Source organism: Budorcas taxicolor, chromosome 19, assembly GCF_023091745.1.
Source record: "Budorcas taxicolor isolate Tak-1 chromosome 19, Takin1.1, whole genome shotgun sequence".
Lineage (NCBI taxonomy): Eukaryota > Metazoa > Chordata > Mammalia > Artiodactyla > Bovidae > Budorcas > Budorcas taxicolor.
This window is the reverse complement of record NC_068928.1, coordinates 62030702-62046503: the sequence shown is the minus strand read 5'-3', so window position 1 is coordinate 62046503 and position 15802 is coordinate 62030702. Positions and strand designations below refer to the sequence as shown.

The following is a 15802-nucleotide window of genomic DNA, read 5'->3' as shown; positions in this document are numbered from 1 at the left end:
GCACGGAGAACCGTTTGTCCCCCACCATCCTCAATGACCATCCACGATGCTACCCAGCTGGCCCACCACCTCTGAGAACAGCATCGGTGTCAACAAAGTCAAACGGCACTTCTCCATGAAGTCAAGGCCGACTCGAGCAGAATCTCAGGAACCTCTGCTCACTGACTTGCTAATTTAACACATCTGAGAGCCAGCTAGACCGCGGGGTTCTGGGTAAGCGCCGAGGACAGGGAGCCAGACGGTGGGCTTTGGCTTCAAGGGCAGCCACGGACAGCAGCGGTGGAGACACTGACTGACCGCACAGGGTCATGACCGTCCCCAGCGGGGGCTGTGCGGGGCGGGGACCCAGAGGAGCCGCGGAGGGGGCAAGGGGGCAGGCCGTGGAGGGAGAAGGCGTGGTCGGGGAAATCTTCTGAGAGAAGAGATGCCAAGTGTGGTGCTGAGACCCTAAGAGATGCCCTCAGGTCCTAGGAGATGCAGGAGGTGTGGGCAGGAGATGCTCAGGTGAGGTTCAACCTGTGGTCAGGGAACGAAGATCCCACATGTCTCAGAACCAAAAGAAACCAAACTATAAAACAGAAGCAATACTGTAACAAATTCAATAAAAGCTTTATAAAATGGTCCACATTAAAAAAAAAAAAATCGTCTTAGATATAAATCATTCTCAAGGCTTTAAATCCAAGACCTACTGCACCTACCCAGAATGGCTGACATTCAGAGTCTGGTGGTTAAACAGGTATTCTGCTTCAGGAAGACTGACTTTTACAATTTAGTTTCTAATGAATTTTCAGACTACGTAGCCTTAATGTGAAGATTATGGAGAACATGCTTTTTTGGCTGGGGGGTGGGCATGCAGACGTCCAGCCACCCAGCAATCTTTAGGCTCACCTAGCCAGTTGGTCACCATACGGATGGCATTACAGCCACAGAGAGAGCTTCCCTGGCGGCTCAGATGGTAAAGAACCTGCCTGCAGTACCCTGGGTTCGACCCCTGAGTTGGGAAGATCCTCTAGAGAAGGGAATGGTTACCCACTCCACTATTCTTGCCTGGAGAATTCCATGAACAAAGGAGCCTGGCAGACTACAGTTCACGAGGACGCAAAGAGCCGACCGGCACTGAGTGGCTAACGCTTTCACTTTCACAGCCACAGACAAGGAAGAGTCTCCATCGATCCTACGACTTTTCCTTTCAGTGGGAGGAAGCAAAAAAAAAAAAAAAACGTGTAAGATTTTGTCATGTCTCTTGTGAAAATAATATACTTTCATTCATCTGAGCAAGAAACATTACCTGAGGACTTGCTACCTGCCAGATGCTGTTCTAGGTCAAGTGCGAGAGTGACCGGCAGAGCAGCCACGCTCTTGGGTGCTTCACGCTGGTGGAAGAGACACAACAATCAGATCACAAGCAGAATAAGACGGTGTCCAGGGTGATGCAAAGAAGGCTGAGCACCGAAGAACTGATGCTTTAGAACTGTGGTGCTGGAGAAGACTCTTGGGAGTCCCTTGGACCGCAAGGAGATCCAACCAGTCCATCCTAAAGGAGATCAGTCCTGGGTGTTCACTGGAAGGACTGATGCTGAAGCTGAAGCTCCAATACTTTGGCCACCTCATGCGAAGAGGCAATTCATTAGAAAAGAATCAAAGCAAGGAGAGGAGGAGGCAGCAGAGGACAAGGTGGTTGGATGGCATCACCGACTCAATGGACATGGATCTGAGCAGACTCTGGGAGACAGTGAAGGGCACGGAAGCCTGCGGCACTGCAGCCCACGGGGCCGCAAAGAGCTGGACATGACTTATCGACGGAGCAACAACCACCAGGGGCGACGAGGACGACCAGAAGCACATCAGGAGGACAGGTGAGCGGGGATGGTGCGGGCAGGGTGGGATCTGAAGGTGCCTCTGCACGTGCTGCCTGAGCAGAGACCTGAATGGCAGCAGCAAGCACGGCAACGACCCAGGCGTGAGCGGCCCCACAAGAATCCATCAGCACTGAAGCCCTCAGGTGCAAACGAGCGTGTCAGCCTGTCCTGTCTGGGCAGGACAGGAAGCAGGCCACAACCACCCCAGGCCTCGGTGTCCAAAGTCAGAAGTCTGTATCTCATTTCTATTTCTCGGTAATGGTCACGGAAGTCCATTGCAGGGAGTGGACAGGGCAACGGAAGGAGGTGATCTGCATGATACACGCAAAACCCCAGCAGGGCTGCTGTGGGCGACAAAGCCCAGGAGGCGGGCAGAAATGAGGGGCCAAACACGACGCCCCCGGGCCCAGTGCACGACTCTCAGAGGCTGAGTCCCCAGACTCCCGTCGCTGGGCTCGCGGGTGCCCGGGTGTTTGGTGCCTAGGAATACAGTGGAGCCAGAGCACAGAGCTGCAAGCAGCCGGCGGGCGTGCGGGCGTGTGGGCCTGCAGGAAGGTCTGCCTCAGACGTGGACACGGTCCCTTTTTATGCTTTCTACTTGCCACCTTTCTTCCTCACTTCCGGCTCTGTGCCCTAGGTTACTCTAAATTACAGATTTGTACTGAAAAAAAACCCTGATTCATATGAATTCCCTAACCCCCGGTACATCACCCACACTCAGCAAGTGCAGATGAAACGAGCCTCCCTTTCTAATTTTAAGGCCCACTGTGTGAACTCTGAGTGTTCAAGCCTCCCTGGTCTTTTGTGATTAATTTTAGTAACGGGAGAACGACCTGCTTTAGAACAAATGAGTCATGATGCAGCTTCACATCTGAAAACCGAAAATCACCCTCCTGCCCAGAAAATATCATTTTTAAGTATAAAATTTCTACCCCATGTTAACTCCACAAAGCTTCCTGCCGTGAAAAAGAGGTGGGGGGGAGCAGGCTAGGAACTTGAGGTTGCAGACAGCAAGCAAGGTATGCGTTACCTTTGCAGTGGTATTTGTCTTAGGCAGGTTTATGACAAGGGACAAAAAACACACCCTCAACTGCTACAAAACAATTTATAGCCTGTGCAATTCAAAACATTCTTTCAGCAGCCACATCAAAACAGTACAGCTTTCTCCTGAGGATGAAGAGCAGCCTCTGTGGCTTCTGCATGGATTATTTATCCTGGCGTGGCAAGGCATGTCATAGACACATAACTGATTTCAAACTGGAAAGAAATCAAAGGTTCCTGACCCCTCAGCTGGTGTCCTCAGCTCATCATTTCTCTTCCTCTTGAACTGTGAGCTTAGAAACCTCTCCAGATTAACTGTAGAATCAGCAAATACTTCAAGGACCATAAATCTGAAACATGCAGCTGACAAAACAAGCGTTTCCTTTAGCGGGTTGTTTGCCACGCCAACATTTAGCCAAAAAAAAAAATATATATATATATATATATAAATATGTTCATTAAGGTAAAAAACTCGAGTCACAGGGATTTCCCTGGTGGTCCAGTGGTTAAGACTCTGTGCTTCCACCGCAGGGAGCCCGGGTTCAGTCCCTGGCTGGGGAACTAAGATCCTGCATGCTACTTGGCATGGCCAAAAAATCCAAAATAAATAGATAAAACAAAATTCTGCTGACACAGTTAGCAAGCATAGTGCGGAAGAATTCCCTCCATACATTAAAAAAAAAAAAATCTTTTTGCGGGAAATTCACTTCCTGAAGACTAAAATCAGGAAGTGGCTGGTATTGATTCTGAGAGAATCTTATGAAACGTTCTACAGATTTCCTACTTGAGCTGAAAAAATTCTTTTCTATTTTGGGATCAGAGACTTAATTTGTTCTTCCATTCACTCAACGCATGTTCACGATCACCTGTGAGTCAGAAATCATATGAGACACTAAGGATACAGAAATGGATAAGGTTTAGGGAAAAAAATGTTACAGTGTGAGCGCAAGAAGTCTTCCTGTGGTAAACTGCTGAGGTAATGCCCGCGTGACTCACCCCTCCCCGGACCCACACTCTTCTTCCTGACCCCTGCGATGGTTCACGCTGCGTGCCAACGTCACTGGACCATGGGCTGCCCAGGGATGTGGCCAGACCTTACCCTGGTGTCCTGGGAGGGTGTCTGGGATGAGATTAACACTTAAATGGCTGCCAGCCTCCACAGCTGCACGACCTAGTTCTGCAGAAGAAATCTCTGTGTGAAACCTGTGCATGCATGCACACGTACATACACACACATGCCCCTGTGCGCCACCGTTCAAGGTCTAGGCAGAATTCCTACTAAAAGTCAGTGCGATGACTGGTACTGTTTTGGACCCTTGCTCTCACTGTCAATAAAGAAATGTCACAGTGACAACGCCTAGAGAATCCTCGGTAATCTTCCCTCCTCTCCTGTCCAGAGAAAACGCCCTTCTTTCTGTCCACAGACGCTTCCCGAATCTCTCGCCAGGAGAAGAGGACGACAGAGGATGAGATGGTTGGATGGCATCACTGACTCGATGGACATGAGTTTGAGCCAGCTCTGGGAGCTGGTGATGGACAGGGAAGCCTGGCGTGTTGCCGTCCTTGGGGTCGCAAAGAGTCGGACACGGCTGAGCGACTACACTGAACCGAACTGAATCTCCCGCTGGAAATTCATCAACAGCAAAAGCAGAAAGCAGAGCCAAGGTGAGGAAGGGATTAGCTAATTGAATGGGACTCCTACCTCAGCTTCTGAAAAGTGACTCATTAAAACCCAGGAACCAGCTCTGGTGCGAGCCAGAGAGCTCTCGGGGCGGGCGTTCAGCTCAGGGAGAGCCAACTGCGATGAAGCTGCCAGAACCCAGTGTCCTGGAAGCCCCACCTTCACCTTCTTGAGGAGAACCTGAACCAGGCTCCACGTGGCTCCAGGCTCGCCTGTTCCCAGCCGTGCTCTGCTGCTCACTGGAGGGCGCTGCGGGCCTCCCTGGTGACAGCGCCCACTGCCAACATCTCAGGCGCATGCGTGAGTCGCTCACTCTTGTCTGACTCTTGCGACTCCGTGGACTGTAGCCCCCAAGTCTGCTCTGTCCATGGGGTTCTCCAGGCAAGAATACTGGAGCGGTTGCCATTCCCTTCTCCTGGGGACCTTCCCGACCCAGGAATCAAACCAGGGTCTCCCACACTGCAGGTAGACTCTTTACTGTCTTAGCCACCAGGGAAGCCCACGTCTGTTCTCTACATCTGAGTCTTTTTGCTGCAGCCCCTAAACAACCACACCTCACTCTCAGGCGGGGAGACTGTGATGAGCTGCTGGCCGGTGTGTCATTCTGAGAGTGGAATCCCAGAGGTTCCCAGAGGCATCCGAGAAGAGGCAGCTTCAGCCACTACACTAAGTCGACAGGCCCTCCTGGAGGCCCCTCGAGAACAGGCCTCCTGGCCCCCTGACTCCCCCACGAGGCACTTCGTTGTCACCACGCACACCCTCTTCTCACTGGGGCGTCCAGAGAACGGACGTCCCCCCACCCGCCGCGCCTTCAGCGCGTCGTCGGAACTGCAGCTGGAGAAGCAAGTCTCAGAGGCTATTTTTACTCCGGAACTCAATTAATTTGGCGCCAAAGTAGCAGGAGTCCCTTCCCTTGCAGGAAATGCTTCTGCTGCTGGGCGTCTGGTTCGTAAAATCCACCCACTGAGCAGCAGAATTAGCACAGGAGCTCGGGCTGGGCTTGCAACCCTGAATAATCCTCTTCCAGGTTTCCGGTCGCAGCGCGGAACCTGAGGCGCCATTCCCAGGTGAACCCAGAGCATGAGGGGCGGGGCCCGGGTTGAGGGGCGGGACCCAGCGTGAGGGGCGGGACCCAGCGTGAGGGGCGGGACCCAGTGTGAGGGGCAGAACCTGGGTGTGAGGGGCGGGGCTGGGTGTGAGGGGCGGGGCCGGTATGAGGGGCGGGACTCGGTGTGAGGGGCGGGACCTGGGCTGAGGGGCGGGACCCAGGTGTGAGGGGCAGGACCCACTGTGAGGGGCAGAACCTGGGTATGAGGGGCGGGGCCTGGTGTGAGGGGCAGGACTCGGTGTGAGGGGCGGGACTTGGTGTGAGGGGCGGGACCCGGTGTGAGGGGCGGGACCTGGTGTTAGGGGTGCAGAGCGTGAGGGGCGGGACCTCGGTTGAGGGGCGGGACCCAGCGCGAGGGGCGGGACCCAGTGTGAGGGGCAGAACCTGGGTGTGAGGGGCGGGGCTGGGTGTGAGGGGCGGGGCTGGGTGTGAGGGGCGGGACTCGGTGTGAGGGGCGGGACTCGGTGTGAGGGGCGGGACTTGGTGTGAGGGGCGGGACCCGGTGTGAGGGGCGGGACCCGGTGTGAGGGGCGGGACCTGGTGTTAGGGGTGCCGAGCGTGAGGGGCGGGACCTCGGTTGAGGGGCGGGACCCGGTGAGAGGGGCAGGACTCAGTGTGAGGGTTGGGACCAGGTGTGAGGGGCGGGACCTGGGCTGAGGGGCGGGACCCAGGTGTGAGGGGCGGGACCTGGGTGTGAGGGGCGGGACCCACTGTGAGGGGCAGAACCTGGGTGTGAGGGGTGGGACCCAGGTTGAGGGGCAGGACCCAGTGTGATGGGCGGGACCCGGTGTTAGAGGTGCAGAGCGTGAGGGGCGGGACCCGGTGTGAGGGGCAGGACTCGGTGTGAGGGGCGGGACTTGGTGTGAGGGGCGGGACCCGGTGTGAGGGGCGGGACCTGGTGTTAGGGGTGCAGAGCGTGAGGGGCGGGACCTCGGTTGAGGGGCGGGACCCGGTGAGAGGGGCAGGACTCAGTGTGAGGGTTGGGACCAGGTGAGGGGCAGGACCTGGGCTGAGGGGCGGGACCCAGGTGTGAGGGGCGGGACCTGGACTGAGGGGCGGGACTAGGTGTGAGGGGCGGGACCAGGCATGAGGGGCGGGACCTGGGTTGAGGGGCGGGACCCGGTGTGAGGGATGCGGAGCATGAGGGGCGGGAGCCGCGGGCGAGCACTGAGTGTGGTCGCAGGACTACTGAGGCCTTGGCCCACAGGTAGGGACCCACCTGAGGGACCCACCAGGACCCGCAAAACACACGGGGCCCCCTGACGCATGCTCTCATGTCACCTGAGTTTACACGGAGCCGCACTGGGCGAGAGATGCAACTCCATGGCTTCCCAGATGGCGCAGTGGGTAAAGGACCTGCCTGCCAATGCAGGAGACACAGAAGACGCGCATTTGATCCCTGAGTCAGGAGGATCCCCTGGAGAAGGGCCTGGCAATCCGCTCCGATATTTCTGCTTAGAGAATCCTTGGACAGAGGAGCCTGGTGGACTGCAGCCCATGGCGTCACAAAGAGTCAGACGCAACTGAGCATGCACGCACCTCCCTTAAGCCAGCAGGAGACAATGGAAAATACTGGTATATTGGTTTTTAAAAGAACATTTTGAAAACAATTGAAATAAGTCTTAAAAACGTCACCACCTTCCGAAAGCCTCCCCTCATCAGACGCGCATTCCCCTCCACTCACCCTCAACAGCATCTTATGTCTGCCACTACCAGCAGCGTTGCCGGCAACCTTAGAGTGTGAGGATCCACATCCTTTCCACCAGAGAGGATGAGCAGGATGGTGAGACCTGTCCGCCACCTTTCTATCGCAAAGCTTGAAGCCCTCTGTAGACATTTGCTGCTGTCTAGCCGATAAGTCATGTCCAATTCTTTGTGATCCCATGGACTGCAGCATGCAGGCTCTTCTGTCCATGGGATTTCCCAGGCAAAAAAAAAAAAAAAACTAGAGTGGGTTGCCATTTCCTTCTCAAGAGGATCTTCCTGGATCAGGGATCAAACCCACATCCCGCGTAAAGTCTTTACCAGTGAACCATCAATAAACATTTAGTGACCGAATATTACTTAGGACTGAAGACAAGTTTAAAGATCACCAAGTTCAAACTCCATATAGATGACTAAGAAAACCACAGTCTTCTTCACAAAGGTTGACTTGGCAGGGCCAGGGTCAATTTCCACTCCGAGGCTCTCTTACCTCACTCTGCTGAATTTTAAACGCCACTTTTCAGCACTCCCACCTTTTACACATTACACTTTACTTTGTTCAGGAATACAACAAATGTTTGGGTTGTAACAGGGGTTTGTTCACACAATTGTCTTTTTTCCCCTATTATATGTAAAAGCACACTGTGAGAAAACAGATCTTCTAATTGAATTTCTTTCTAGATTTATTTTACATGTTTTGAGTTTTGTTATAAATGCAGCTTTGAAAGGTTGAATTTTAAACAATTTAGTGGCATTTTTTCCTTTGCTCGGTTTCTAAGACACAGAGGAGAGCCTGAGAACAAGAGAAGGCACATGGCTGTCAGAAGGTAGAGCAGGCGGTTTCCTGCCCAGGATGCATGGACACCTGTGGCTCCAGCAACAGTTAGAACTGGACATGGAACAACAGACTGGTTCCAAATACGAAAAGGAGGACGTCAAGGCTGTATATTGTCACCCTGCTTATTTAACTTATATGCAGAGTACATCATGAGAAATGCTGGGCTGAATGAAGCACAAGCTGGAATCATGATTTCGGGGAGAAATATCAATAACCTCAGATATGCAGATGACACCACCCTTATGGCAGAAAGTGAAGAGGAACTAAAAAGCCTCTTGATGAAAGTGAAAGAGGAGAGTGAAACAGTTGGCTTAAAGCTCAACATTCAGAAAACGAAGATCATGGCATCTGGTCCCATCACTTCATGGCAAATAGATGGGGAAACAATGGAAACAGTGACAGACTTTATTTTTGGGGGGCTCCAAAATCACTGCAGATGGTGATTGCAGCCATGAAATTAAAAGATGCTTGCTCCTTGGAAGAAAAGTTATGATCAACCTAGACAGCATATTCAAAAGCAGAGACATTACTTTGCCAACAAAGGTCCGTCTAGTCAAAGCTATGGTTTTTCCAATGGTCAGGTACGGATGTGAGAGTTGAACTGTGAAGAAGGCTGAGCACCGAAGAATTGATGCTTTTGAACTGTGGTGTTGGAGAAGACTCTTGAGAGTCCCTTGGACTGCAAGGAGATCCAACCAGTCCATCCTAAAGGAGATCAGTCCTGGATGTTCTTTGGAAGGACTGATGCTGAAGCTGAACCTCCAATACTTTGGCCTCCTGATGCGAAGAGCTGACTCATTTGAAAAGACCCTGATGCTGGGAAAGATTGAGGGCAGGAGGAGAAGGGGACGACAGAGGATGAGATGGTTGGATGGCATCACGGACATGAGTTTGGGTGAACTCTGGGCGTTGGTGATAGACAGGGAGGCTTGGCATTCTGCAGTCCACAGGGTTGCAAAGAGTCGGACACGACTGAGCAACTGAACTGAACTGAACTATGTGCTGGTTCCCACGTTTGGTTCTGAGTCAGTCATTTACAGTCGATGCTGTCGGCTTCTTCAAATGGCTTGGTTGACAGTCTTCAGACTTGCAGGGGCACCCAGATCAGAAGTTTGCCGCCTTTTAACAAGGTCGTTCATTTCCTCTCAGGTGCCTTGGCAAACATCCTAGGGCCCGGCTGACCCCCGTGGCCACCTGCCTGCTGGGGGCTCCCCCAGGGGAACTTCAGGAATGACCCAGGATATTATTTTTAAATCCCCTGAATTCGACTCAGTTGTTGGGCTCAGATATAAGAAGCGTGAAGCCTATAGGAATCCTTTCTCCCCGGACAGGCTGGGGCACTGGTGAGACTGCTAAGCAAAAATGCCAACAGAACACCAGGGCGCTGGCAACCCCCCAGGGCTTGAAACCTTCACAGGCCGCTGCCCACGCCCACACACGCGTTCCCCAGTGTCCACAGACCTAACCCACAGGAAGCCCTGCAAGGCTCGTGTCTCAAGAGCTCTGAGCATCTGTATGTTTTAATCTCATCACGTAGGATTTTCCTCTCCCTGCTCTTTCCAGACTGAAGGGGCGATCTGGTCGTGACCTTCCTAGAAGGGCTGAGACTGGTGTGACAGGGACGTCTGACAGGGACGCTTCGCAGCTTTCCTCACTGGAGGCACAGAGAAAGCAACGTGTGGAAAAGCAGGATTCGGTGAGCTAACACTCACGCGCGTGCACACACCCAGAGGGGCTTCAGAAGCAGACACAAGTCAGGAGGAGCAGAGGGGCTCCGCACTGAAGCACAGAGGGGCTGCGGGTGGAGGGGAGGGGTCTGAGGAGGCGCCGGCCGGCCCAGCGGGCCTCAACCCCTCCCAGGCAGAGCAAGGACGGGAGACCCAGGGCGGGCGCCGGGGCAGCTGCAGAAACGCGGGCGCCCGGGTCCCTTCAGAAGGACAGCGTCAGGGGGCTCGCTCCCCAAAGCTGACGGAGGTGACAGTCCCCCCGCCACCTGCCCAAGGCTGGGCTCCCGTCTTAACTTGGGCCAAGAGAGGTAAGGAGCTATTTCTAAACATGGACCCGTTTTGCCTTATTTCTTCATCCCCTTATGAAACCCTGGACGCGGGGCAGGGGTGCTGGGCGCTGTGGGCACACACCTGCAAACCCAAACCCTGCAGCGGCTCCACACGGCCCTGCGGCGCCAGAGAGGGGCGCTCTGCTTGCTCGGAGCCCCGGATGAGAGCCCACGTCCCCACATCCAGCCGCGAGGCCGGACCCCCAGCAGCACCAGTGACCAGGTTACCCCCCAGCATCAGGGTCTTTGAAAATCTTTCCTTTTCATCTCTCCTTGGGCTGCAGAGGCTTATGCTGAAAGTCTCAGAAATCATGACTTTTCTCTGTAAATAAGATGGGAGTGAATTTCTGACCAGAGAACGCTGCCTGTCCACAGGGGTTGGGGAAGCTGGGAGACTGGCCTGAGGGTTTCCAGGGGGTCCCTCCACTGAACCCAGAAACCCTTTCTCCTCAGGGTTCCCGGCACTTCTGCAGCCTTTCCACCAGGCTGCTCCTTCGGACTTGAGGATTACCTGTGCTCAGAAGAATATTGGGGCCGCCCTGGTGGCTCAGTAGTAAAGAATCCGCCTGCCAGTGTAGGAGACACAGGCTTGATCCCTGATCCAGGAAGATTCAGCATACCGCAGAGCAACTAAGCCCGTGTTCCACGACTACTGAGTCTGTGCTGGAGAGCCCGGGAGCCACCAGTGCTGAGCCCACGTACAGCGACTCCTGAAGCCTGCACGCCCAGCAGCCCGCGCTCTGCAGCGTGAGAAGCCGGAGCGCCTCAGCTAGAGAGGGACCCCACCCCCCACCCCTCAGCACCGCGGGGAAAGCCTGCGCGCCACCGGAGACCCGGCACGGCCAGAAAAAAATGAACACATAAATGCATAGCAATTTAAACAGGGGCGCCAGTCTCCCTTCCCATCTGGCTCCTGTGATCCAGGTACCGTGAGGCTGTTTCCAGTCTGTCCCGCTCCTTTCATCTGGAAGGCGGCACAGGAAGTGCAGCATCTGGGGGTCCACAGAGTCTGTGACTTCTGTCCCCTCCTCTCTGAATGCTCCGGGGTCTGCTGAGCTCAAACCACAAACCCACAGATACTGGGTGTCTTAAGCATTCACTGTGGTATGTGAAAAAAAACCTAATTTTTAAAAAATTTCTGGGAGGAAAAATGTTTGGAGGAGCCTGGCAGGCTACAGTCCATGGGGTCGCAGAGTCAGGCATGACTGAGTGACTTCACTTTCACTTTTCACTTTCATGCATTGAAGAAGGAAATGGCAACCCACTCCAGTGTTCTTGCCTGGCAAGTCCCAGGGACGGGGGAGCCTGGTGGGCTGCTGTCTCTGGGGTCGCACAGAGTCGGACGACTGAAGCGACTTAGCAGCAACAGCAGCTGCTCTCAAATTAGATTTCACTGTCGCAGTGCTCCCATCCTCTGATCTGGTCTTTTTCATGCCCTTCTGAGCTTTTCTAAACACTGGAGCAGACTTTCAATGACCACACCAGGCAGCAGGTTGCCAGGGTGCTCACTGACCACAGGACGACAGGCCAGGGTCCCCTCTCCTTCCCTCCAGGACCCTGAAACGGATCACCACAAACCCACCTGTGTTCCAGGGGCAACCGGAGGCCGCCCCCGGTCATTTCATTTTCTTTCCTCGATAGTCCTCAGTCGCCACGTGGATAAAGTAAGGTTAATCCAGAAAAGTCTCTAACACCCCTTGCGCGGCTTGCACTCAGTCGTGTCCAGCCCTGAGGACTGTGGTCCACCAGGCTCCTCTGTTTCTCCAGGCAAGAATCCTGGAGCAGGTTGCCAGGCCCTCCTCCAGGGGGTCTTCCCCACCCAGGGGTCGAACGTGGGTCTCCCACACTGCAGGTGTAGCTACCTTACCCCTTCCAGCTCTCTAACCCCACGATCTTAAAACATATCCTCCATCCTCAGCTCAGCTGTATGTCCTGACACCTTCACGTGCTTCCAAGTCCTTCTCTAGTGAGTTCGGTCTGGGCAGTTTGGAGATCGGTATGATCGGTAAACCATCCCGCATGCAGACAGGAAGCCCCAGTCCTTCTATAGAGTCAGTCTGGGCAGTTTGGAGATCGGTATGATCAGTAAACCATCCCTCACGCAGACAGGAAGCCCCAGTCCTTCTATAGAGTCAGTCTGGGCAGTTTGGAGATCGGTATGATCGGTAAACCATCCCGCACGCAGACAGAAAGCCCCAGTCCTTCTATAGAGTCAGTCTGGGCAGTTTGGAGATCGGTATGATCGACATGCAGACAGGAAGCCCCAGTCGCAGGTCTCTGAATGTCAAGGCTAAAGGCAACACTGCCCATCGGAAAAGAACTTGTAAGCCTTCTGGACTGGACGGCAGGATGGGCCAATTCCTTCTGCACCTTTTTAATAGCTCACACACTTCTTTTCTCTCGGATTAAAAAAACAGCAACAACAACTCATAGCTAAATTTTGAGGCTATAAAAACGTGAGTCAACTCAACACGCACACAGATGAGGAGCACTGGAGCTCAGTGGGTCAGACTGCCAGTGCGCCTGCTGTGGCATCCCCGTGGCGGAGAGCCCCCTGCTGACGCTCGGCACCTGGCTCCAGCTCGGAAGGGGTGGCCTGAGATCAGCCAAAACAGAACAAAATTCTGAGCATGAAATGAGCTGCTGAAGACAATTCGCAGGCAACCCCAGCAACGGCTGAGGCTTTCTCAGGTATTAGAGTCCGTCCTGGGCAAGCCTGTGCGTGTTACCATCTGAGGCCAACAGAGGACTCGGAGCAGAATCACAGGCGGGACCGGAGTCGGCCGACAGCCTCTCTGTTAGTAGCTCAGCCATGTCTGATTCTTTGTGACTCTACAGACTGTAGCCTGCCTGGCTCCCCTGTCCATGGGATTCTCCAAGCAAGAACACTGGAGTGGGTTGCCATGCCCTTCTCCAGGGGATCTTCCCGACCCAGGGACTGAACCCGGGTCTCCTGCATTGCAGGCAGATTCTTTACTGTCTGAGTCACCAGGGAGGCTCCTTTAGGGAACCGTGCACCCGGCCTCTCACCTTCTTGGTCCCCACCCAACCTTCCTCTCTCGTCCCATCTGTGGGATGGACGTCCTCAGAGTTCTCTCTCCTGGCCTCTAACGTCTATTCTCCCTCTGTAGTCTCTCTCCAGCAAAATAACCCACTTCTAACGCTCGAAACAAACAAAGCGAAGCACCAGCCAGGGCAGCTGGAGCAAGCGCTCACAGCACACGGTTTATGCGGCAGTGGCCTCAGAGGTCTGCCCACGCCGCCCGGATATGCCCACTGTCCCCGCCTCCTGGCAGCTCCTTTTCCGGATACAGTTATGACTGCCTGTCACAGCTCAGACTCTGCTCCACACGATGCCTTTTCAGCAATGGGTAATTCCCCTGCCTCCAAACTCCCCCTCCCCTCCACTGATCCAGCTTTTCCGTGAACAAGGGAGGCCACAGCCAGAGCTAGGGCCCAGGCCCATGAGTTCACAGATGTCCACAGCTGGGCAGCTTCAGGGGTCATCTGTCCAGTGAAATGGATGCTGTATTATTCAAGCCAACAGGAGCATCTGCAACTCCTGATGAAAAGGCAGCAAGAAGCCCGTGAAGCCAAGAAGGAACTGCCTACGATGTCGGCCAAGAGCGGCGGCAGCCCAGCCGGGTCGCCGACCATCAGCAGTGAGCGAGGGCGGCTCACGCTCAGGGGAGCTCACTTTCCAAAAAGACCTGCCCTGTGTCTGTGGAAGCCACGGCAATAAATTTGCTGGATTTAGCCCACGTGGCTGCCCAGAGCCGAAGAGAATGAACACGATAACGGGAAGTTCTCTGAGCCCCGGGTAATCCCGCCAGGGCTCACAGGACTGAGCTCAGCGTCACACAAAACGAACTGGCTAGTCTTCCCATTAACAGTTGTGCCCACACAGCAGAAGTGCAGGCATTAAAGACACTCAGCCCAGAGACACCCGTCCATAGTCAGAAACACTCTGTGCAGAAACATTCAGCAAAATAAAACAATAGTCTCCAGGCTCACAATAGAAGTGCAGGCATTTAAGATACTCAGCCCAGAGACATTCGTCCACAGAAAATCACAGTTAAAAACACTCTGTTCAGAAACATTCATCAAAATAAAATAATAGTCTCCAGGCTACTTACATCCGTGTCGGGTCCTTTATCCGCCCCCGGACAAGAAAAAGTAACAAATTCATGGCACCTCTTGTGAACCACAAAACAGCAAACTGGTGGAGAGAAAAGAAAATTAAAATTAGAAGCGTGGATTGAATACACAAAGCTGCGTCCTCCAAACAGGGCTACCTGCTGTCAGAAGTCAAGTTAACTTCACTACAGACAGACTCTCATAAACAGCAATCAGACAGCATTTCATGGGAGACTTGGCCTCATTTGGTATTGCTTGGATTCCCGGATAACAGAACCACAAAATGCCAGCACGGACACGGCACAGGAGACCTAAAGCTTAACTTGTCTCCTCTAAAGCTGAGGGAAGAGGACCAAGGGTGGTAAGACCCTTCTCTCGAGGTATAAACCAGGAAGCTACATGGAAAGCACTCTGCACTCCCCTCCCCCGCCCCATCCCCCCCCCCACCGACACACACAGGTGTGTAAACATGGATAGACGTCAGACCCCGTGAGTAAGATATAAGGAGAATAACTTATTACAAATGATACGTGGGTATCACCAAGAACTTCCGAGGCAGAATTCTGAGCTTCAAGAACTCCTTAAGACACAAACCAGATCTATGGAAAACAGCCCTTTGAAGCGGAGAAGAGTTGCAAAGCACCTCTCTCTTGAATCTACCAGCTGGGGGGCGTCACCCACAGATATACCAAACCACTACGCAGCAAGCATTTTCCAAACAACAGGGCTTTCATAAGTCTCCCTGAAGATGAATCAATAAAAGAAGCATGAGTTACAGAAGCTAGTAAGTCAGGTTTTTATGGAAGGTTTACCATGGAGGACACACAGAATATAAGCAGAAGTCCCAGGCTGCCCTCCCGCTGACCGTGCAGCAGCAGCTGCACAGCGCACAGCCCACGGCTCCTTGTTTTCTGCTGAACAATAAGCTGGGCGTCCCTGGAGGCCCCGACAGTAAAGACCCCCGGCAACGCAGGAAACCTGGGTTCCAGCCCTGGCTCGGGAAGATCCCCTGGAGAAGGGAATGGTAACCCACTCCAGTATCCTTTGTTTCTTCTGTTTTTGTTTTTGTTTTTTTTTAGGCTAATTACTTTACAATATTGTAGTGGTTTCACCATACATTGACATGAATCAGCCATGAGTATACATGTGTTTCCCATCGTGAACCCCCTCCCACCTCGCTCCCGATCCCATCCCTCTGGGTTGTCCCCGAGCACCAGCTTTGAGTGTCCCGTCTCATGCACTGAACCTGGACTGGCGATCTGTTTCACGTATATTTGGTAATATACATGTTTCAGTGCCATTCTCCCAAATCATCCCACCCTCGCCTTCTCCCACAGAGTCCAAAAGACTGTTCTTTACGTCGGTGTCTCTTGTGGTG

General features: G+C 53.6%; 1 protein-coding gene and 1 non-coding gene across 3 annotated transcripts in view; one reads left to right on the top strand and one right to left on the bottom strand.

The window, feature by feature from the left end:
• Positions 1-15802, bottom strand: part of PRKCA (protein kinase C alpha) — a 292804-nt gene that overhangs the window by 147520 nt on the left and 129482 nt on the right. For both annotated transcript variants that reach the window (XM_052658580.1, XM_052658582.1), the window contains exon 3: positions 14424-14506. In XM_052658580.1, coding sequence (XP_052514540.1) covers positions 14424-14506 — 83 coding nt within the window. The remainder of the gene's footprint in view (positions 1-14423; positions 14507-15802) is intronic.
• Positions 3389-3461, top strand: TRNAG-UCC (transfer RNA glycine (anticodon UCC)). Its single transcript has one exon. It is a non-coding gene; the product is annotated as a tRNA-Gly (tRNA).